We start from the raw sequence: 20,503 nt of genomic DNA on the forward strand, positions 1-20,503 counted from the left end.
AAGGGGTGTGGGGCTGGGTACTGCTGTCTGGGAGTGAGGGGCAGCAGCAGGGCTGGGGGGGGGGGGGGGGGGGCGTGTGGCTTGTCAGTGAAGGGCAACAGAATGGGCAGGGGCAGGAGCAGGGCACCACTGCAACCCCCACCAAAAAATTAACAATCATGTCCAGAGTCTGGAAAAGTGAAAGCATCTAAATCTACAGCCAGGTACACAAGGGTGCAGCTACACAAGACACTTTAATGCACAATGGACTGTTCTACTGTGCGTTAGTGTGTCATGACAAAAACTGCTAATGCACAGTATAATTAGCGAGGCATCACAAATAAAAAAGTTTGCCTTTGCTACTGCACATTAGCGTGGGCTAATGCACCTTTATGTAGCATGTCATATTAAAGTTACTAAATAATGTGCAATAGCATGCAGACGTACCCAAGCAGTGGCAAATTTTTCAGATGGGCCAAGCACTCAACACCCGTCAAACATCAAGAATATGGATACTCTATAGACTTCTGCTGCTTTCATGGAAGTGCTAACTGTGAGTCAAGTGTGGATATTTGCCCTATACCTCTAGTCTAAAGCCTTAATGATGTCGCTGAAGCACAAGAGATATAGAATCTCTGGGGTACTTTCACTAACAGGTCTTTTATACTTTAATTAATGCAAAAATAAATATTGCAAGTTTGTATACATTATACTAAATGTATACTATAGCATGGACTTTTAAGTTAATAAAAAACTTTTCAGAAATATTTGATTTACCCAGTTCCAAAACATCTGAAGGACTAAACCATGAGCTCATATTATTACAAAAGTAATTCAGCCTTTTCTCCAAAAAAATGGCTGTCTTCCTCTGTGAATATCTCCGAATATAGAAGTGGCATGGATGTATTACATGGCTGAGGAAAACCAGTTCTGGAGAACCTGTGTAAAAACCGTAGAGAAATCAACTGATGTTCAACTTATTAGATATATAAAACTTTCCTTCCCTAATTTTTTTTTATGTTGAGCTACTTTTAAGTTGTATAGTAAACATTCAATGTGAGAAGTTACGAGTAGGTTGCCCACTATATCATTCTTGACCACTTCTGTATCACTTCTGAGATCCAGTCTGGTCTTTTAAATGCTATTTGACAGCTGAGTTGCCATATCCTACAAATAAACTAAAAGATAAATGATCTATTTCTATAAATGGAGTTTGAAAGATTTACCCAACATCTAGTCTGAGGGGGAAGTCTACAATTAGTACAGCAAGAGCTTTTCTACCATGCATTCCTCAACCTTACTTCCACCTTCTACAGCAGTCTCTCCTTCCCTACACTATTATTTACCTCTTCCCCATATATTTTCTGTTTCCAACTTCTGTAATTATTAGTTTTGATTAGGTCCTTCTCTGCTAGCCAATGCACAAATGTATCAAGAAGGTTCCTCCCCAAAAAGTACATAATCTGAACAATTTTTCCTCAAAAATATATCTTCCTACACATTCATAATCATTCATATCTGTTTCTTTAAACTTACCATTTAAAATGGAGAAATCTGAAAGAGCTAGTATCCAACAGACTGTTTAACTAAAATAACAGGCTCACATGCCTCTGGGAAACATGGTAGGCAGCCACATCAGTTACTGAAGGAGTGCTCATAACAAGGTTTCTCCCGTGGTACAGGAACAAAAAATGACATGACTAGATAATTCATAAAGTTGACTACTTTTAGGTGTGATGATCCTTAAATTGATGTCACTCACCAGGGAAAGCTTTCTACCCCCACCTTAAGTATTTCTTTCTTGGTTAGCTTCACTTACCATGTCTTCTACTAGCCTAGCAAAAGTTAATTTTTGTTTGTGCTACAGGTTATAAAACACTCTTGTACACAACAAAATCAGTCTAAAGCTTAAAGAAAAACACACAAAAATGAGTGCAATAAATAGAATGGACAAAGATGCTGAAGTCTAGAGGGATAAAAAAACAAAACAGTCTCAAGTATCCTCCTTTTCTCTAATAAATTTAAACTAGATGATTTTGCAGTGTTTTAAGCAAAGCAATTATTCAAGCTTCAGAGAAAGACTGGGGGAAGAGGAAACATCACAAAGCAATCACAAAATGTGTCTACCACACCTTTATTTTTTCACTAACATCCTTGCTACAGTTTGCTAACATTCATAATGCTGCCTTAACATGTCACTTCAATCTGTCAAAGAAACTATTTATCACATGAGAAATACTCACCTGGTCTGCGTCCAAATGGCAACCATTTCTTTTGGAAATTTTTTCTTTGAGTATCTTTAAGAGATCCTGTGGAATGTACTTTAGAGAAAGCATAACACAGTTAAACAGGTAACTGAATGAGATAATAGAACAATTACTACGCAAGGTTACAAATGTACAAGGACTGTGTGTACTGTGCTGCAAGTAAGAGGAATTTGTTGCTACAGAATGTTTTGTAAACAGATATACTTCTTAATGTGTTATTTTAGACAACTGTGTTCATTTTGAAACATATGCTAGTTGGGGTATGGACACACATAGCATGGACTAGTTTGAATGAAGTTTAAACTTGAACTAGACAGATATACAAGCCTGTTCAACCAGTTTAAAACTGCCTGGAACAGTTCAAAAATGTATCTGGAAAATCCAGTACTATTTTGAACTAGTTTACTGTAACCTAAGTCAATGTTACGCATGGACACCAAGTGTTCCAAGACATGGGTCTGGGCAGTCTTCCAGGCACCCCACATTGCACTGCCCCCACTGCTGTAACTGCTCTCTGATACGTAGCTAGAACCCTACTGGCCCCTTTATTTTCTCCCATTTTGTTGGCACTTTTAAAAATTCAATAAGCTCCCTTACACTCCTTTTGCAATAAAAACTTTGCTTCTAACAATCATCTATGTCTTTATTCCCTACTCAACCATGCTCTTCCAGCTGCTAGGAACCCAAAAATGTGGGTTCAAGCACTCTCTCCCTGGCTCCCACTCAGGCACCCCAATTTTAGTAAGCACATTGCAGTTTTGTCAAGTGCAGACGATTAAACTTTACTTAACTCATGTTTAGGAGAGAAGGGAAAGTAAGAACACCCCCAAGCACAGGCGACTCATTCTCTGGGATCCCCAAAGCAATGGTGCCAGCACTCTCTCCTCTTCTCCCACCACTCACTGTGAGGCATTCTGGGCTGGGTGCTCGCTCACATGCCCTCCCGTACTATCAAAGCCACAGCATTTCAATGCCTAAAAGGTGACGGTTCTACCTGGGATGCTAGACACTATACATGTGGACTGCTCTGACCTGCAAGAACTATGAACTGGTTCCCAACCAGTGACATTTGAAAATGGTTCAGTTGTTGTGTGCACAGATACTGATAAAAATGTACACTAAAGCTCTGAAATAAAAATCAGACATAGCTACACACTCCTCCAATTTCTCAGCACATTTTGCTCCCACAATTATTCTCAAATAAGTTACAAAACAGTACCTTATTTTCTCGCATACCACATGGCCCCAAATAAGAAACACACTTTGTACTGGGAAGGCAGAATGAAGAAAAAAATTCTAGTTATGGCCACATGGAGCATACAGATGTAAATATCGTTTTAAAATATTGTTTTATCTCCTCTAATTATATTGGCTAAATGATTAACTGATAACACAGCAGATGGGACACAGCTCCTGGGGCCCTTTGATGGGGGAAGGGAGGGAGGAAGCAAGCCCAGCCAGACAACACAGCCCACCTGAAGCCCTGCACTGGGAGAGAGCACCTGTGAACAAGCAGCAAATTGTTTAATTGACAAGTTATTAAGCTGCCCCCTGTTTTCCTCTTATGGTATGGGTACCAGTCCCCCTCACCTCTCCCCCACCCTCTCCTCCTCCCACCCTCCTGCCTGCCCTGCTACTTTCTGATTCTTGCTGAGGCACCATGTGGCTTCCCTTCCCTGCTAGACTGTGCCCACCCCCAAGCTAAAAGATAACCAGTAAGGTAACTGGTTATCAATGCACTTACAGGTTAAATGATTAATCATTTAACACCTTTCACATCCCTAATGGAGCAGGGACAGCACCTATTCTTCAGGTCACTCACCATCCCTTTTCTGCTTAGGCAAAAACTACAGCTTTAACCATCTCAAAAGCCACAGCCAAACTGGATGAAACTGAAAGGGTTAAAACCGTAGCTACTGCTGCTGAAGACAGGAATCTGCCTTGTCCTTCTAGCGGCCAGAGAAAGAAGAAGCAGCCATTATAGAAGTCTCCATACTTCTATTCCTGGTGGGGAAAAAAAAAAAATCAGCTTCCCTGTTTAAATCATGCACCCTGATTTTGAAGGATAATTTGGGGGAAAGTTGTGTGTGGTATGTGAGAAAATATGATACACAGCTATATCCATAAGACTGAATGTGCAATGCTCCTTGCACACAATTCTGAAGTCAAACTACCTCATCCCCACACAGCACATCTCTTTTGGTAAATTATACCTTTATTTTATAATATAAGAGAACAACTAATTGACAAATGGTAATGATTACTCTGATGCGTTCCAGAGAGATAAATAAAAACTCTAACTTCAGGAATCCAAGCAGTTGTAAAGTAATGAGCTGAAACTAATGATAAAAGAAATGGCTGTGAACAAGATGGCTGCAAGGCAATGTGAGCACAGGAAGGAGATACTGAGAGGTGAAAAGGTTAGTTATGCTGTAGTAGAAGCATAAGCATGACATACTGTAAGACCTTCAAAATACTTGATTTTGTAAGAAAAAAGAGACTATTTCTCCCACACTTACATCTTTGGGATCAGAGGAGGGAAACTTGAACAGACAAAAGGAAGTAGGTTAATTTGAAATGAAGGAAAGAAGCTGCGAAGAACTGTCCCAAACCAGAAATATTAATCCTTAATATGTTACGTAGACTAGTCAGAACAGGAACCTAAATTGAATCAGACTGAGTTGGGAGAATCTGGCAGGATAAAACCTCCAGAAGCCAGTAATGTACAGACTAAGGGAGAGATAATTAAAGGAGGTAATGAAAACCATCCAGAAACAAATTTCAAGTATAAAAAAAAAAAATCTTAGCTCCAACAGATGCAGTAGTTCAAGTAACAGAAAGAAATCTGGAAAGCACTAAACTGGCAGAAGAATGCTTAATTACAAAAATCAGTATTTTAACAATGGCATTAAAAGTAATGTTTAAAATTTAACTTAAAACCACTTACTTTCTTGGTTATCTTCAAAGATTTCTTCTATTATTACATCAGGACTAGATAACATTTGAGGTGAAGCATGTGGAATCTGAGAGGGTATTGTACCCAGTTCTTGTACCTGGATATTATTTACTTCTGGATGCACACTGCCAAGTGTTCCATATCTTAGAGTCTCCGTTTCATTACTTTTGATCAGTGTTGGAAGTTTATGTGTTTCTACACACAAGTAAGTGTTACAGTCTGATATTTCTCCCTTATCACTGAACATCAGAATGGACTGTCCATTGTCTTCACTTTTTCCAGGGCAACATCTGTTTGGAGAAATAACTTTTTCAGCTTTCTTTTTACAGAAGACTACCAGTAAGAAGAATTATTATTCTGAGCTATCATTATACTATGAAAGACACTAAGATTTTGTCTGTCTCGAAAGTTGATATTTTAAAATAGTTTTAATACTTTAAAAGCGATAAAAAGCAACTTTCCAAAAGATCATAGTGCCTGTGATCCCCTAGTACAGGGGTAGCCAACTTGCAACATGCATGCTACAAGTGGCAGAGGCATACCTCTGTGTGCAGCATGCAACAGATCAGGGAAGGGACAGGCAGCAGTCCAACAGATAGGGCAGAAAGCTGAAAGCAGAACATAACATCAGGCAGGAAGCATATGGCAAGGAACAGAAAGTGGAGCAGCAGACTGTCATTCTGATCCCCTTCTGTTGCCCACTCTGGGAGAGTGCTGGGCTAATTTCCACAACACCTGCCAAAAAGGTTGGCCCCAGTGCCCTAGTTGATGCCATGGTAACTTAATGAAGGGGTGTCAAACTTGTGCTTCAGGCCAGATCCACATCCTGGTGCTCCTTGTGAGCTGACTCCAGCTAGGGACATGAGGAAGCAGCGATGGTGGTGGCTCCAGCTCTGGTTCTGACCTGGAGCATGTGGTGTCAGCAGTTCTGGCTCTCGCCTGGAGTATCTGGCAACAGAGGCAGCAGCTCCAGCTCTGATCTGGAGCACAGGGCTGGGGAGGTAGGGCCAGGGCAGGGTGATAGGCAAAGTGTTGGAGGGCAACCAGGGCTGTATTAGTTCTTGTTGGTCCTTCTGTGGCTGATCGCCAAGTCCACTGGGATTTGAGGGCCCCAGATTCTGTGATAGTCCATGCTCACTCGACCATGCCCGCCAACTTCCAATGGCTTGCTAGTACCCTGATGGGCCAGATATACTGCCCACAGACCTATTCTGTTTGACATCTCTGATTAAAAGCAACCATTTTATTAAATTCAAGAGACCACCACTACTTGGCTGCAACTTCTTATCCTAAAACACACTCCCCAACATGCTCCATAAAAACCTTCTCTCAACATTTCTCCCACAAAGGTTAGGGAAATGCAGGGGAACATAGACTTCTGCAGTATACTATTTCAGACTGGGATGAACCCTTAAATCTATTTGCACCCTGTAGACAGAAACTGTTGGCAGAACTTATTTTTAAATAACACAAAGGAAACTTCTATACAATTGTTTCCACAAACAGCAATTACAGTATTACAGCATTTAAATGTGAAGCATTTCAGAAGAGCAGATCTTAATTTATTTCCTTCTAGAAAGCTCGGAATCAGGGAATTACACATATACACATGTATAGCAGAATAGGGTTGAATACAGTAAGACTTTCCTACAGCACAAACTTGAATTTTTTGGCCAGACCAGTTTTAAACGAGTCAGATGACATACTGTTGCTACTCCCTTGGGAGATTATTTCTTGGTCTAAAGGCTTTATTTCTGCTGGAAATTTGCCCAAATTTCTGAAGTTAGCAGCCAGATCCTCACACAACTGCACCAGTACAACATATTGGAATAGAAACATGCTGAGTTTTGGAGGGTTTTTTTAGGGTTGGTTAGAGAGGTGTCCCTTTTTGTAAACTGTGGTTTCCTAGATTGTATTTGCTGCATTAGTACCACCTGAAACTGGCTGGAATAGAAGAAAATTTGCATTTTAGATAGCATGCAACAGACCTGGGGAAGATGGGCAGGGAGATTAATACAATAACAAGATAACCATCCAAACAATCAACCTAAAAATCAACTGAGTATTTCTTTTTATGTTATCTAGTTATTCTTATGGTATATGCATCAAAAACATTCTTATTCCTGCATGACATATCCTTTAAAAAAGGTGGTCCCCATTAAGCAAAGTCAAGCTATGTCTGCAAGCATTTGACATTCTTAATATTCTCTAATAAGTAAACTACTTTTAGTATCACAATCTTTTCCTTGCTTTTCTCGAAACTCCTTTCAGCTTTTTCCCAGTATCAAGTGGTCTATGAAAGCAGTGTTCTAAGTAAAGTTTGGGTACGGAATTAAAGAGCAGATGACTGGCTGTTTAATATATTACTTCTGCATATGTACTATAAGTGTCTATATACTTGATCTGAGCCTTCAAGAGGCCAAGAAGCAAAAAACAAACAAAACAAAAAAACAGAGCAGTGGTTCTCAATCTTTTTGGATTGAGGCACCCATCTATAAATTCTGTGAACTGAGTGGCACCCAATTTTAAGAACTAGTTTACTATATTGCAGTGCTCACTTTTTTTCAGAGGAGCCAGGTAGTGAGGGTGGGAGACTGGCCAGGCAAAAACAAGCCTGAGTCTGCACTTACTTGTTTATCTCACATTTCACAACACTCTTTACAGCATCTCACAGCACCCCAGTGTGACACAGTACCCTGGCTAAGAATCACTGTTACAGAAAGCCACCTTATGTCTTTTACTGCCACCCTGTCCCAAACCTCCTCTCTCCATTCATATCAGAATTTGATATTCAATTTGGTATTTAGTAAGATCATAAGAACATAAGAAATGTCATGCTAGGTTAGATCAATGGTTCATCTAACCCTGTATCCTATTTCTGACAGTGGCAGAAGTGGATGCTGTAGAGAGAGAGAGGCAGTGCTCAATCTTTTTGCAAGATCTGACTGGTGGTCTAATCTGGCAGGTGCAGGGGGAAGGGGGAGCCTGAACCTGATCTAGCTGTGCAGAAGGGGGCATAGCTTGGCCCCAACCTAGGCACTTAGGGGGAAGGGAGCATGACTCAGCCCCGACATAGCTGCATGGCTAGATGGGGTGTGGTCCAGCTCTGACCTGCCATAGGGGTCAGGAGTTGAAAATCCAGCAGTGAGGGAAGTTGGTGGCATTAACTGCCATCACTAACTGCCATCACTCCCCCTGCTAAGTTTCCAAACCTGTGGGGGTCTTGTGAAGTACATGCCACGGCTCTGTGGGCTGGATTCAGATAAATGTGCACATAGTAAATTTAATAGCATCCTGAACATTCAACCCTGGTTTGTCACTAATATAGTGTTCAGCATAAGGAAATCCCTCTATTAGTTTTCTAAGGTAAAATGACGCACAAAAAATAAAAGAAAAGATTCAATGCTCCAGAAATATTTTAACCTATAAAGTCCTAGTTCCTATTTGGGTGAAACATGAATGACTGAATTCCAACCTATGATTTCTAGTTGCATTGGTACCCGTTAAAGTTAAAATTGGTAAGCATACATTAGGAACTTTTGCAAAGTGTTCAGCAACTAGAAGAATGCTGAAATAAATGTATATTTCCTTTATTAATGAAAAAGAAAATGCTTACTTTGTAGGTTTTTCCCACTGAAATTTTCCTATATTTTTGAAAACAGATGTAATCTCATCACAATTTATGAGAAACCTAAAATAAAGGAAAGCGTAGAGGTCACAAAAGTCTCAGTCAATGAGGCAATTTACAGAAGTGCTTACAAATCATTTAGAATGATCATGCAGTACATCATGCAATATGGAAAAATAAAATGAGCTAAGTTTTCCAGTTTAGTTACTCCAAATTTAAAGAAGAAAACTACTGGAGACATTGAGAAAAGCTCACTAGCAGCATGTTTCGCTTCTTATTTAGATTTACATTAAAAATCCCCTATATTACATAATTCCCCCCCACTATTGCAACGTTAGTTCTGCATCTGAGTTGAGTTTCTATGTCAACACTTAACCTTATCCAACATTCCCTAGGGAAGCAAAAACATAAATACAGCCTCCAACAAAACCTGGACAGCAACATTCTTCTTTGATCCTACTTTTCTTGCATCAGTAAAGGCTATTTTTCTTCCTCCTAGTAAAAACTAGTGAATTAATTCAGAAAAACAAATCCAAGTACCTTTTTATCCTTTCCTTTTCCAGCTACTCTACAAGTTATCCATATATGGTAAAAGCAGGGATCTGGGTTGTCCACTTGTTGTGGAAAAATACAGATTTTCTCCTTTAAAAAGTCCCTTGACTTCAGGAGGGCTGACTTTGACAAGCTCAGGAGACGTGTCGGTGAGGCTTTAAGGGACCACGACCCCAAGGGGAGGGGAGTCCAGGAAGAATGGTTGCTCCTCAAGGGAGTGATCCTAGATGCACAATCTACAGCTATTCCATCTCGGAGGTAAGGCAGCAAGAGGGCACAGCAGCCCCCTTGGCTCAAAAAGGAACTAGCAGACCTCCTGCGTCTAAAAAGACAGACTTACAAAGGTTGGAGAACAGGATCCACCTCCAAGGAGGAATACACTGCACTGGTCCAGACCTGCAGGGAGCGAATGAGGAAAGCCAAGGCTACCACGGAACTCCAACCGGCTACAAGTAGCAAGGACAATAAAAAGTCCTTTTTTAGATATGTGGGGAGCCAGAGGAAAAGCAAGGGCAACATTGGACCCCTGCTAAACCAGATGGGAGAACTGACGACCAACACCCAGGAAAAAGCCAGCTTACTAAATGGGTACTTTGTGTTGGTCTTTCACAAGTCCCATGGGACGCTCCTGCCCATTACAGGACAGGGATGCGTGAGTGAGGGTGGTTCCTTGCCCTCCATCAATGCTGACCTCGTGAAGGAACACCCTGTGAGGCTGGACACCTACAAGTCAATCAGCCCTGACAGCTTACACCCCAGGGTACTCAAGGAGCTGGCCTGCATCATAGCTCAGCCCCTGGCACAGATACTCAAGAGCTTCTGGCGCTCTGGTGAAGTGCCCGATGATTGGAAGAAGGCCTATCTTCAAGAAATAGAGGAAAGTGGATCTGGCAAACTACGGGCCCATCAGCCTGACCTCTATCCCAGGGAAGGTCTTAGAAATGCTGTGAACGCTTAGAAAAGCTGTGACGGAGGAAGACAGTGCAAAGGCCTCCAGAGGGGACGATGCCACTCCCCACACGACAAGGACTGGGTGGAGATCAAACACCAGCAGGAAGAAACGCCGAGTCCTCGTCATCGGAGATTCCATCCTACGAGGGCTGGAAGGTCCCATCTGTGGGCCTGACCCCGTGACGTGGGAGGTCTGCTTCATGCCTGGGGCTCGGGTTCGGGACATCACGGAGAGGATCCCGGCCTACATCCGACCTGCAGACCAGTACCCCATGGTGGTCATTCACGTGGGAACAAATGACGCAGCCAGGGGAAACCCTGACAGCATTTTGAAGGACTTCGAGGCTCTGGGGGCCAAGTTAAGGAGACGGAGGTGCAGGTGGTATTCTCTTCTCTCCTTTCGGTGAGTAGGCGGGGACAGCGACACGAGGCCTACATTGGCGAGGTCAACTGGTGCTTATGGAGTTGGTGCCGCCAGGCAGGCCTTGGGTTCCTAGATAATGACCCATGATTTCAGGCGGGGGACTTGCTGGGGTGGGATGGGCTTCACATCTCTCCTAAAGGCAAGCGTGTCTTCTCTTTCAGGTTGGCTGATCTCATATGGCGAGCTTTAAACTAGCCTCGCCGGGGGAGGGGGCCACAGGAAGACAAGGAGACGCCACCTGAGCAAGACAGGTGACAAGTGCAAGGAGTGCCCAGGTAAGAAACAGAGGTCCGGATAGTCCTCCTAATTGGGGGGTGGCAGGCACAGCTATGCAAGGCCTTAAATGCCTGTATACCAATGCTCGGAGTATGGGGAACAAACAGGAGGAATTCGCCCTCAGAATAGCCAGTTCAAACCTAGATATAGTGGGGCTTACAGAAACGTGGTGGGATTCATCCCACGACTGGGCAATTAGCATTAAGGGCTATAGGCTCTACAGGCAGGATAGAGAAGGAAGGAAGGGGGGGGGGTGACATTCTATGTCAAAAAGCAATACACATCTTCTGCCAGCAATATGGGGTCAGAGGAGGGGCAAGCTGAAGTGCTCTGGGTCAAGATACAAGGGGGTCATGGGGAGAGGGATTTAATGGTGGGGGTCTACTACAGACTCCCCAGCCAAGGGGAGGAGCTGGACCGGGAATTTTCAGGCCAGCTTGCAGAGGCACTTGAGGCAAGGGATGTAGTTGTCATGGGTGATCTAAATTACCCGGACATCTGCTGGGAGGAGCAGTCAGCCAGGTCGGACTGTTCCAGGAGGTTCCTGGCCGAGATACAGGACCTCCACTTAACACAGGAGGTGCACAATCCCACCAGAGGAAATGCCCTGTTGGACCTGGTCCTGGCCACAGGCGATGATCTGGTAAGGGGGCTCCAGGTTCTTGACCACCTGGGTGATAGCGATTATTGCTTGCTGGAATTCATCATCCAGCGCAGGGTGTCAAGGGCCTGCAGCAAGGTGGTAGCCCTAAACTTCAAGAGGGCCAACTTCAAAGAGTTGAGGAGATTGGTGGGAGAGGCGCTGGGGTTCTCGAGGGCAGGGGAACTCAGTGCCCAAGATGAATGGTCGTTCCTTAAGGAGACGATACTCGGGGCCCAAGGGGTGACAATCTCAACAAGAAACAAGGGGGCAAGAGTGCCTGAAAGCCTCCCTGGCTCACCAAGGAAGTCTGGGAATGCCTGGTTGCCAAAAAGGTGGTGTACACCCGGGAGAAAGGGGGGGGGGGGGCTATCTCCAAAGAAGAGTATACCTCCACTGCTCGGGCCTGTAGGGGGGCTGTTAGGAAAGCTAAGGCGGACATAGAGCTAGGACTAGCGTCCAAGATCAAAGATAATAAAAAGTCCTTTTTCAAATATATAGGGAGGATGAAGAAGGCACCAGGAAATGTGGGGCCCCTGCAAGATGCGCTGGGCAATCTGGTGGTTGCGCCAGAGGAGAAGGCAGACATCTTTAACAAATTCTTCACCTCCGTTTTCTTGTGCAGGGACTGGGACTCCCCCACTGTATTTCAAGACGAACTCGAGGGGAACGCCTCCAGACCTAAGGTTGAGGAGGACTGGGTTAGAGTGCTTCTGGAGGGGCTGGACGTGTTCAAGTCAGCAGGTTCAGACGCTCTCCACCCCAGGGTCTTGAGGGAGCTAGCAAGGGTTATTACTGGGCCCTTGGCACGGCTTTACGAGCGCTCGTGGTGCTCGGGCCAGGTGCCAGATGATTGGAAGGTAGCCAATGTGGTCCCCATCTTTAAGAAAGGGAGGAGGGAGGACCCGGGCAACTATAGGCCCATCAGATTTACCTCAATCCTGGGGAAACTCTTTGAGAAGATCATTAAGGAGCACATCTGTGATGGGCCGGCATCGGGGAGGATGCTCAGGGGTAACCAGCACAGTTTCATTAGGGGCAGGTCATGTCAGATCAACCTGATTGCCTTTTACGATCAGGTCACAAAAACATTGGATGCAGGTGTTGCCGTGGATGTAGTCTTTCTGGACTTCAGCAAGGCCTTTGACACTGTCTCAGCGACTGTGGCATTGATGCCTACACAGTCAGATGGATTGCTAATTGGCTGAAGGGTCGTACTCAGAGGGTGGTGGTGGACGGGTCATATTCGACCTGGGGGGAAGTGGGCAGCGGAGTCCCACCAGGGCTCGGTCCTTGGGCATGCACTGTTGAATTTCTTCATCAGCGATTTGGACGATGGGGTGAAAAGCAACTTGTTCAAGTTTGCTGATAATACCAAAATTTGGGGTGAGGTGGGCACGTTAGCAGGGAGGGAAAGACTGCAGAAAGACCTGGATAGGTTGCAAGGGTGTGCTAACAAAAACAGGATGCGTTTCAATACGGACAAGTGCAGGGTGCTGCGCTTGGGCAGTAGTAACCAGCAGCACGCTTGTAAGATGGAAAACTCCCTTCTTGAGAGCACGGAGGCAGAAAGGGATTTTGGAGTCATCACTGACCCCAAGATGAACATGGGCCGACAATGCGAGCTCACGGTCGGCAGGGCTAACCGGACCCTATCGTGCATCCACAGGTGCATCTCAAGTAGGGCCAAGGAGGTGATCCTCCCCTCTACGTGACACTGGTCAGGCCACAGCTGGAGTACTGTGTCCAGTTCTGGGCACCCCACTTCAAGAGGGATGTGGACAATATTGAGAGGTTTCAGAGGAGGGCCACCCGCATGATCCGGGGACAGCAAGGCAGACCCTACAATAAGAGACTACGGGACCTGAACCTGTTCAGCCTTCACAAGAGAAGGCTGAGGGGGGCCCTTGTGACCATCTATAAACTCACTATGGGGGACCAGAAGGGTTTGGGGGAGACCTTGTTTCCCCTAGTGCCCCCCGGGATAACAAGGAATAACAGCCACAAGTTGTTGGAGAGTAGGTTTAGATTAGAAATCTGTAGGAACTACTTCACGGTTAGGGCGGCTAGGATCTAGAACCAACTTCCAAGGGAAGTGGTGCTGGCTCCTACCCTGGGGGTCTTTAAGAAGTGGCTTGATGCCTACCTGGCTGGGGTCACTTGAGCCCAGTTTCCCTCCTGCCCAGGCAGGGGGTCGGACTTGAAGATCTACAAGGTCCCTTCCGACCCTACTTCTATGAGAAAAAAAAAAAAAAAGATTATCAAAGAAACCATTCTTAACAGACTGGCCGATGGCAACATCCTGAGGGATAGCCAGCACAGGTTTGTTGCAGGTAGGTCGTGCTTGACCAATCTCATTTTCTTTTACGACCAGGTGACCTATCACCTGGACAAGGGGGAAGAGATTGATATCACATATCTTGACTTTAAAAAAGCCTTTGATCTGGTATCCCATGATCACCTCTTGGCAAAACTGGCCAACTGCAGCCTCAGGTCCACCATGATCCGCTGGCTGGGAAATTGGCTCCGTGGTTGGACCCAGAGGGTAGTGGTTGACAGAAGTCAATCATCATGGTGCCCTGTGACTAATGGGGTCCCTGAAGGCTCTGTCCTTGGACCTATATTGTTTAACTTCTTCATTAATGATGTGGACTTGAGTCAGAAGCGGACTGGTCAAGTTCGCCGATTATACCAAACTCTGGGGTAAAGCATTCACACCTGAGGACAGGAGGGCGATCCAGGCTGACCTTGACAGGCTCAAGAAATGGGCAGATGAGAACCCGATGGTGTTTAACACCGAAAAGTGCAAGGTCCTCCACCTTGGGAGGAAAAACCTCCAGCATGCTTATAGGCTCAGCAGTGTTACGCTGGCTAGAACTACAGACGAAAGGAACTTGGGGGTCATGATTGACCACAAGGTAAATGTGAGCCTCCAATGTGATGCTGCGGCTAGTAAAGCGAGCAAAACCCTGGCTTGCATGCATAAATGCTTCTCAAGCAAAACCCGGGACGTCATTCTCCTGTTATACTCAGCCTTGGTGAGGCTGCAGCTGGAGTACTGCATCCAGTTTTGGGCTCCACAATTCAAAAAGGATGTGGAGAAGCTTAAGAGAGTCCAGAGGAGAGCCATGCACATGATCAGAGGTCAAGAAAACAGAGCTTATGACAAGAGGCTGAGAGCTATGGGACTCTTCAGCCTGGAAAAGCGCAGGCTCCGGGGCGATCTGATGGCCACCTATAAGTTTATCAGGGGTGTTCACCAGGATCTGGGGGAATGTTTGTTCATCAGAGCGCCCCAAGGGATGACAAGGTTGAATGGTTATGAACTCCTGCAAGACCGTTTCAGGCTGGACATAAGGAAGAACTTCTTTACTGTCCGAGCCCCAAACAGCCTGCCGCTGGAGGTGGTTCAGGCACCTAACTTTGAACGTCTTCAAGAGAAACCTGGATGTTTTTCTTGCTGGGATCCTATGACCCCAGCTGACTTCTTGCCCCTGGGGCAAGGGGCTGGACTCGTTGATCTTCTGAGGTCCCTTCCAGCCCTAACGTCTATGAAATCTATGAAATTAAAGGAGAACAATGCAGGAAAACATGGGTTTCCCCTTGCAGGTTGGCAGACAGTGGCAACACGTGGCGGTGCATGGGGGTTTCCGTGCACCCCCTGACCGGCTGCACTCTCCGCTTAGGCAATGGACAAGGGGGGAAAGGTGGGAGCACTGGTGCCCCCCCTGCAAGCACCGGTCGGGGAGTGGAGAGCCGTGGTGCTCCCAGAAGCGGCCACAGCCACTTCTGGAAGTGGCCGCAGTGATCAGCTGCAGCAATTGTCTGTCCCCCACATCAGCGAGATTGGCCACAGAGGGACCCCCTGGGAGCACCGGTGCACCCCTTGACTGGCCATGCTTGCCGCTTACGCGACAGGCAGGCGGGAGCACTGGTGCCACCCCTGCAAGTGCCAGCTGGGGAGTGGAGCACCGTGGTGCTCCCGGAAGCAGCCACAGCCATTTCTGGAAGCGGCTGCAGCAATCAGCTGTCTTGTGATCAGGCGTGGGGAGAACACCCCCTCTGTGTCAGTGAGATCAGCTGCAGGGGGGATCCCCCTCACCTGGTCACTGGGGGAGCATATGCTCCCCTGACTAAAGTGGCACCAGTCGCCCATGTTAGCAGAGCTCCAGCTTGGGCCTGGGAGGAGCAGGACACAGGGGGCGCCACATGTATGCGTGCCTGAGCGCACATGCATGTGGCCAGGAATAGCCAGGCAGTGGTGGATAGCAGCTCTCCCAACTGCCTGCAGGTAAACCTATGGGGGCAGGGCATAGGTAAAGTGTAGGGCAGCAGAGGCAGGAAAGAGGGGCAAATTGAGGCGGTAGTAGCCATGGTGAGGGAAGGGAGTGGGACAGGGTTTCGTACGTTACGGGCTAGAAGGGACTTTACAGTTCAAGTCAGCACGAGGATTTTGGGGCCCCACCTCCCCTACACCCCCCCAGCACCAACCCGTTGTTACATTGATGTCTGCATGGACACAATATCGTTACCAGTCGTCGCCTTCACACCATCCTGTAGGTCTGTCATCATCCTCTCTGTCCTTTCCATGACCGGGCTTCAAAGTATTTTCTTCAGGTAAGTGCACTGACTTTGCCGAGTCTGTGCGTGGGGGCAGCTCCGCACAGGAAGGCTGCCACCGACCGTCGCCCTCTGGCTCCCCGCTCTGGCTGCAGCCTGCCCTATGCTGCCGGGGACACTTCCTTCCAGTCCCCCTGTCGAACTGGAGCACGGGGCTTTTATTGTCGTCTTGCAGCCCCACCTGGCGAATCGGCGCTGGCATGCATCCACGTTGGTGCCAGCTTTTTTTCTTCAGCCCGTCTCCAGGCCCCTGCTGGCTGCAGTGAGGGACACAGCAGTGTTGTTGCTATGTCTTGTGGCCCACAGCGGCCGTCCTGCTCCTGGGTCTTGGGAGGCTGGGCTGCTGCTAGCAGGGTCACCAGCGTTGCTTGCAGCGGGATAATCCTTTTGCTGCCGCCGTGGTTCCCCAGCTCAGTGTGCAGGGATGCCATCTGTGGCTCAGGGCTTTTGCCGCTGAAGCCCCACGACTGAGGGCTTTTGCTGCCATCACATATCTCCCTTGTTAAGTTGCCTTGTGGTGTCTGATGTGTGTCACCTCCTGGGCCTGCTCGGCCACTCTTCTGCTCCTGCCATGCTGTCTGCTCCTTGGGCCTTGCTACTGGTTCACTACATTGGGACAAGAAATCAGCAACTTTGTTGTTGTGTATGGTCCATTATGAGTGTGAATTCCCATTCCATTAAATAATAACAGAAATGTGACTGCCCATTTGATAGCCAGGCATTCCTGCTCAATTGTGGAGTACCTTTGTTCTGCTGTGCTTAATTTCCTACTTGCAAATGCTACCGGCCTTTCTGTCCCATCTTCTTCTTGACATAAGACTGCCCCCACAGTCATTTCAGACGTGCTCGTCTGTAGGGTAAAAGGGTTAGAAAAGTTAGGGGTCCTTAGTAGCACATCACTACACAAAGCCCTCTTGATGTTCTCAAAGGCCTCTTTCATCGGGGAGTCCATCTTATTGCGCCCTGTACTTTTCCCCTTATGGAGTCAGTTAAGGGTGCATCCGACTCTGCACAGTCCAGTATAAACTGTTATAGTAGTTGGCCAAAACCAGAAAGGAGTGCATTTGTCTCTTTGTTTGTGGAGGATGGTATTTCTCTATGGTCTCTATTTTGCTTGCCAGTGGGCGTATAAGCCCCTGCTCCACACAGAACCCCAGGTAGTCAGTCTCTCGCATTCCCAATGCACTTTGTAGGGTTCGTGGTCATCTTAAACTGATGTAAGTTCTTGTAACACCACTTCAACATGATGCTGATGTTCTGGCCATGACTGAGACTAGTTTACAATATTGTCAATGTACGCCGCTGCATACCTTGTATGTGGGGTAAGGATGTTATCCATCAGCCTTTGGAAGGAGGCTGCCATGCTGTAGAGGCCAAACGGAGTCTGGGTAAATTCAAATAGGCCCCCTGGTGTACTGAAAGCTGTTTTTTGTTGGTCTTTCTCCTGCCATGGGGATCTGCCAATAGCCCTTGGAAAGATCCAGAGTAGAGATGTATTTTTCCTGACCTATCCATTCCAGTAATTCTTCTACATGTGGCATGGGGAATGCGTCAAAATGTGCTACCACGTTGAGCCCACTGAAATCCATGCAGCTCCTTAGTGACCCATCAGATTTTGGAAGGACCACTATGGGGCTTCTGCAGGGTACTATCTCCCCTTGCCCAAGCATTTTCTGTATTTCCTCATATACCCACGTTTGCAGGTGGTGGTGCACCGGCCTCCACTTTTCTCTCACAACCATCCCTTTTGGCATTTATTTCATGGACCACGCCCCTAGTTTTTCCAGGCACCTTGCTGAATACATCACCAAATCTGTCAATGATCTGCCCCACCTCCTTTTGTTGTTCATCAGTGAGGCTGTCTCCTATCTCTATCTTGCTCCTCTGGGTGCTTTTTCCTGCCTCGGGGCCTAGATCTTCGCCTTTAATAGGTTTACATGGTAGATCTGGTGTTCCCTTATGTGCCCTGGGCAGTGCATTTCATAATCTACAGGTCCAGCCCTCCTTGTTATCTCAAATGGCCGTTGTCATTTGGTTAATAATTTATTTGCGGAGGAGGGAAGCAGAACCAACACCTTATTCCCCAGCTGAAACTCTCTCTCTTGTGCCTTCTGGTCATAACTGGCTTTCTGTCTTTGTTGCCCCCTCTCCATATTCACCTGCGCTAACCGCTGTGCTTGCTTGAAGCGTTCCATTGTATCCTGCCTATAATGTTGGGCCCTGACTTGATTGTGCAGCCTTTCCCATGCTTCCCTGGCTACTTGCAATAGGCTTTGGGGCTTGTGGCTAAATATCAATTTGAAAGGCATGAACTGGATTGACGCTTGTGGTGTACCCCTGAGAGCGAACATTAGTGGCAGAAGAAGCAGGTCCCATTTCCTGGGCTCTTTCTGAATGCATTGTCGCAATAGGTGTTTAATCGTGCCGTTTAGTTGCCTAAGCAAGCTATTTGACTGGGGTAATAAACTGATGTTCGCAAATGCTTAACGTTCAGCACGTGGCATATGACTTTTAACACCCCTGACATGAAATTCGTACCCTGGCTGGTAATGATTTTCCTGGGTACACCGAAATGGGAGATCCAATTTAACAATTCTACTGCAATCTGGCACACGGTGGCTGTCTTAAGTGGTACTGCCTCTGGGTATCAGGTGATACAGTCAATTAAGACGAGTATGTACTGGTGCCCTGCACTACTTTTTGTGAGCGGACCCGCAATATTAACCTGGTGGCCTTCTATGACCAGGTTACAAAATCCTTAGATGCAGGGGTAGCAGTGGACGTAGTCTTTCTGAACTTCAGGAAGGCCTTCAACACTCTCACCCCATTCTCATTAAAAACCTAGGGGACTGCGGCGTTGACACCTACACAGTTAAATGGGTTGCTAACTGGCTGGAGGGCTGCACCCAGAGAGTGGTGGTGGATGGGTCATTTTCGACCTGGAGGGATGTGGGCAGTGGGATCCCCCAGGGCTCGGTCCTCGGACCCACGCTGTTCAACATCTTCATCAGTGACTTGGACGAGGGGGTAAAAAGCACTCTATTCAAATTTGCTGATAACACTAAGATGTGGGGGAATGTGGGCACGCTAGAAGGGAGGAACACGTTACAGGGGTGGGCAGATAAGAACAGGATGGGTTTCAACACTGACAAGTGCAAGGTGCTGCACCTGGGGAGGAAGAACCAGCAGCATACCTACAGGCTGGGGAACTCCAGAAAAGGATCTTGGAATCATTATTGATGCCAAAATGAATATGGGCCGACAGTGTGGGGACGTGGTCAGGAAGGCCAACCACACCTTGTCATGCATCCACAGATGCATCTCAAGCAGGTCCAAGGAGGTGATCCTCCCCCTCTATGAGGCACTGGTCAGGCCGCAGTTGGAGTACTGCGTCCAGTTCTGGGCACCGCACTTCAGGAGGGATGTGGACAGCATTGAGAGGGTTCAGAGGAGGGCCACCCGCATGATCGGGGGCAGCAGGGCAGGCCCTACGGGGAGAGGCTAAGGGACCTGAACCTGTTCAGCCTCCACAAGCGAAGGCTGAGGGGGGATCTAGTGGCCTGTTACAAACTAGTCAGAGGGGACCAGCAGGCATTGGGGGAGTCCCTGTTCCCCCGAGCACTACCAGGAGTGACTAGAAATAATGGTCACAAGCTGGCAGAGGGTAGATTCAGACTAGACATCAGGAGGCACTACTTCACAGTCAGGGTGGCTAGGACCTGGAACCAACTTCCAAGCGAAGTGGTGCTGGCTCCCACCCTGGGGGTCTTTAAGAGGAGGTTAGACGAACACCTTGCTAGGGTCGTTTGATGCCAGTACTTTTTCCTGCCATGGCAGGGGGTCGGACTTGATGATCTGCTCAGGTCCCTTCCAACCCAACCAACCACGAAACTATGAATATCAAGGGCAACTTGATCAGAGCGGGTGTTAATAATAGGCATCACCTGCAAGGGCACTCTCTGTGGCCATCTTTCCTCCACCAATTAACACTCCACACAGGACCCGCACCACCGGCGTGCTTGTTCTCGCATGCCCAGCAAAAATAATCATCGCTCAATTTTGCCTAAAGTTCTCTCTCTCCCGAAGTGTCCACCTATAGGTGTTGTGTGGGCCATATCCCACACCTTCCTTCTGAACGCTCGGGGCACCAATAGCTGTTGGACGTGCTAACCCCCATCCAGTTGCTTTACCTGGTACAATAACCTATCCC

General features: G+C 46.9%; 1 protein-coding gene across 5 annotated transcripts in view; it reads right to left on the reverse strand.

Annotated features, from left to right (window-relative positions):
- Positions 1-20,503, reverse strand: part of RNF17 (ring finger protein 17) — a 124,076-nt gene that overhangs the window by 71,835 nt on the left and 31,738 nt on the right. For 4 of the 5 annotated variants that reach the window (XM_059720734.1, XM_019481987.2, XM_019481986.2 and 1 more), the window contains exons 10-13: positions 8,819-8,893; positions 5,194-5,492; positions 2,223-2,300; positions 757-918 (exon numbers count right to left, since the gene is read on the reverse strand). In XM_059720734.1, the coding sequence (XP_059576717.1) occupies positions 757-918; positions 2,223-2,300; positions 5,194-5,492; positions 8,819-8,893 (614 nt within the window). The remainder of the gene's footprint in view (positions 1-756; positions 919-2,222; positions 2,301-5,193; positions 5,493-8,818; positions 8,894-20,503) is intronic. The other variant, XM_059720730.1, reaches the window with a different exon arrangement.

The sequence above is a fragment of the Alligator mississippiensis genome, chromosome 1 (genome assembly GCF_030867095.1).
Source record: "Alligator mississippiensis isolate rAllMis1 chromosome 1, rAllMis1, whole genome shotgun sequence".
NCBI lineage: Eukaryota > Metazoa > Chordata > Crocodylia > Alligatoridae > Alligator > Alligator mississippiensis.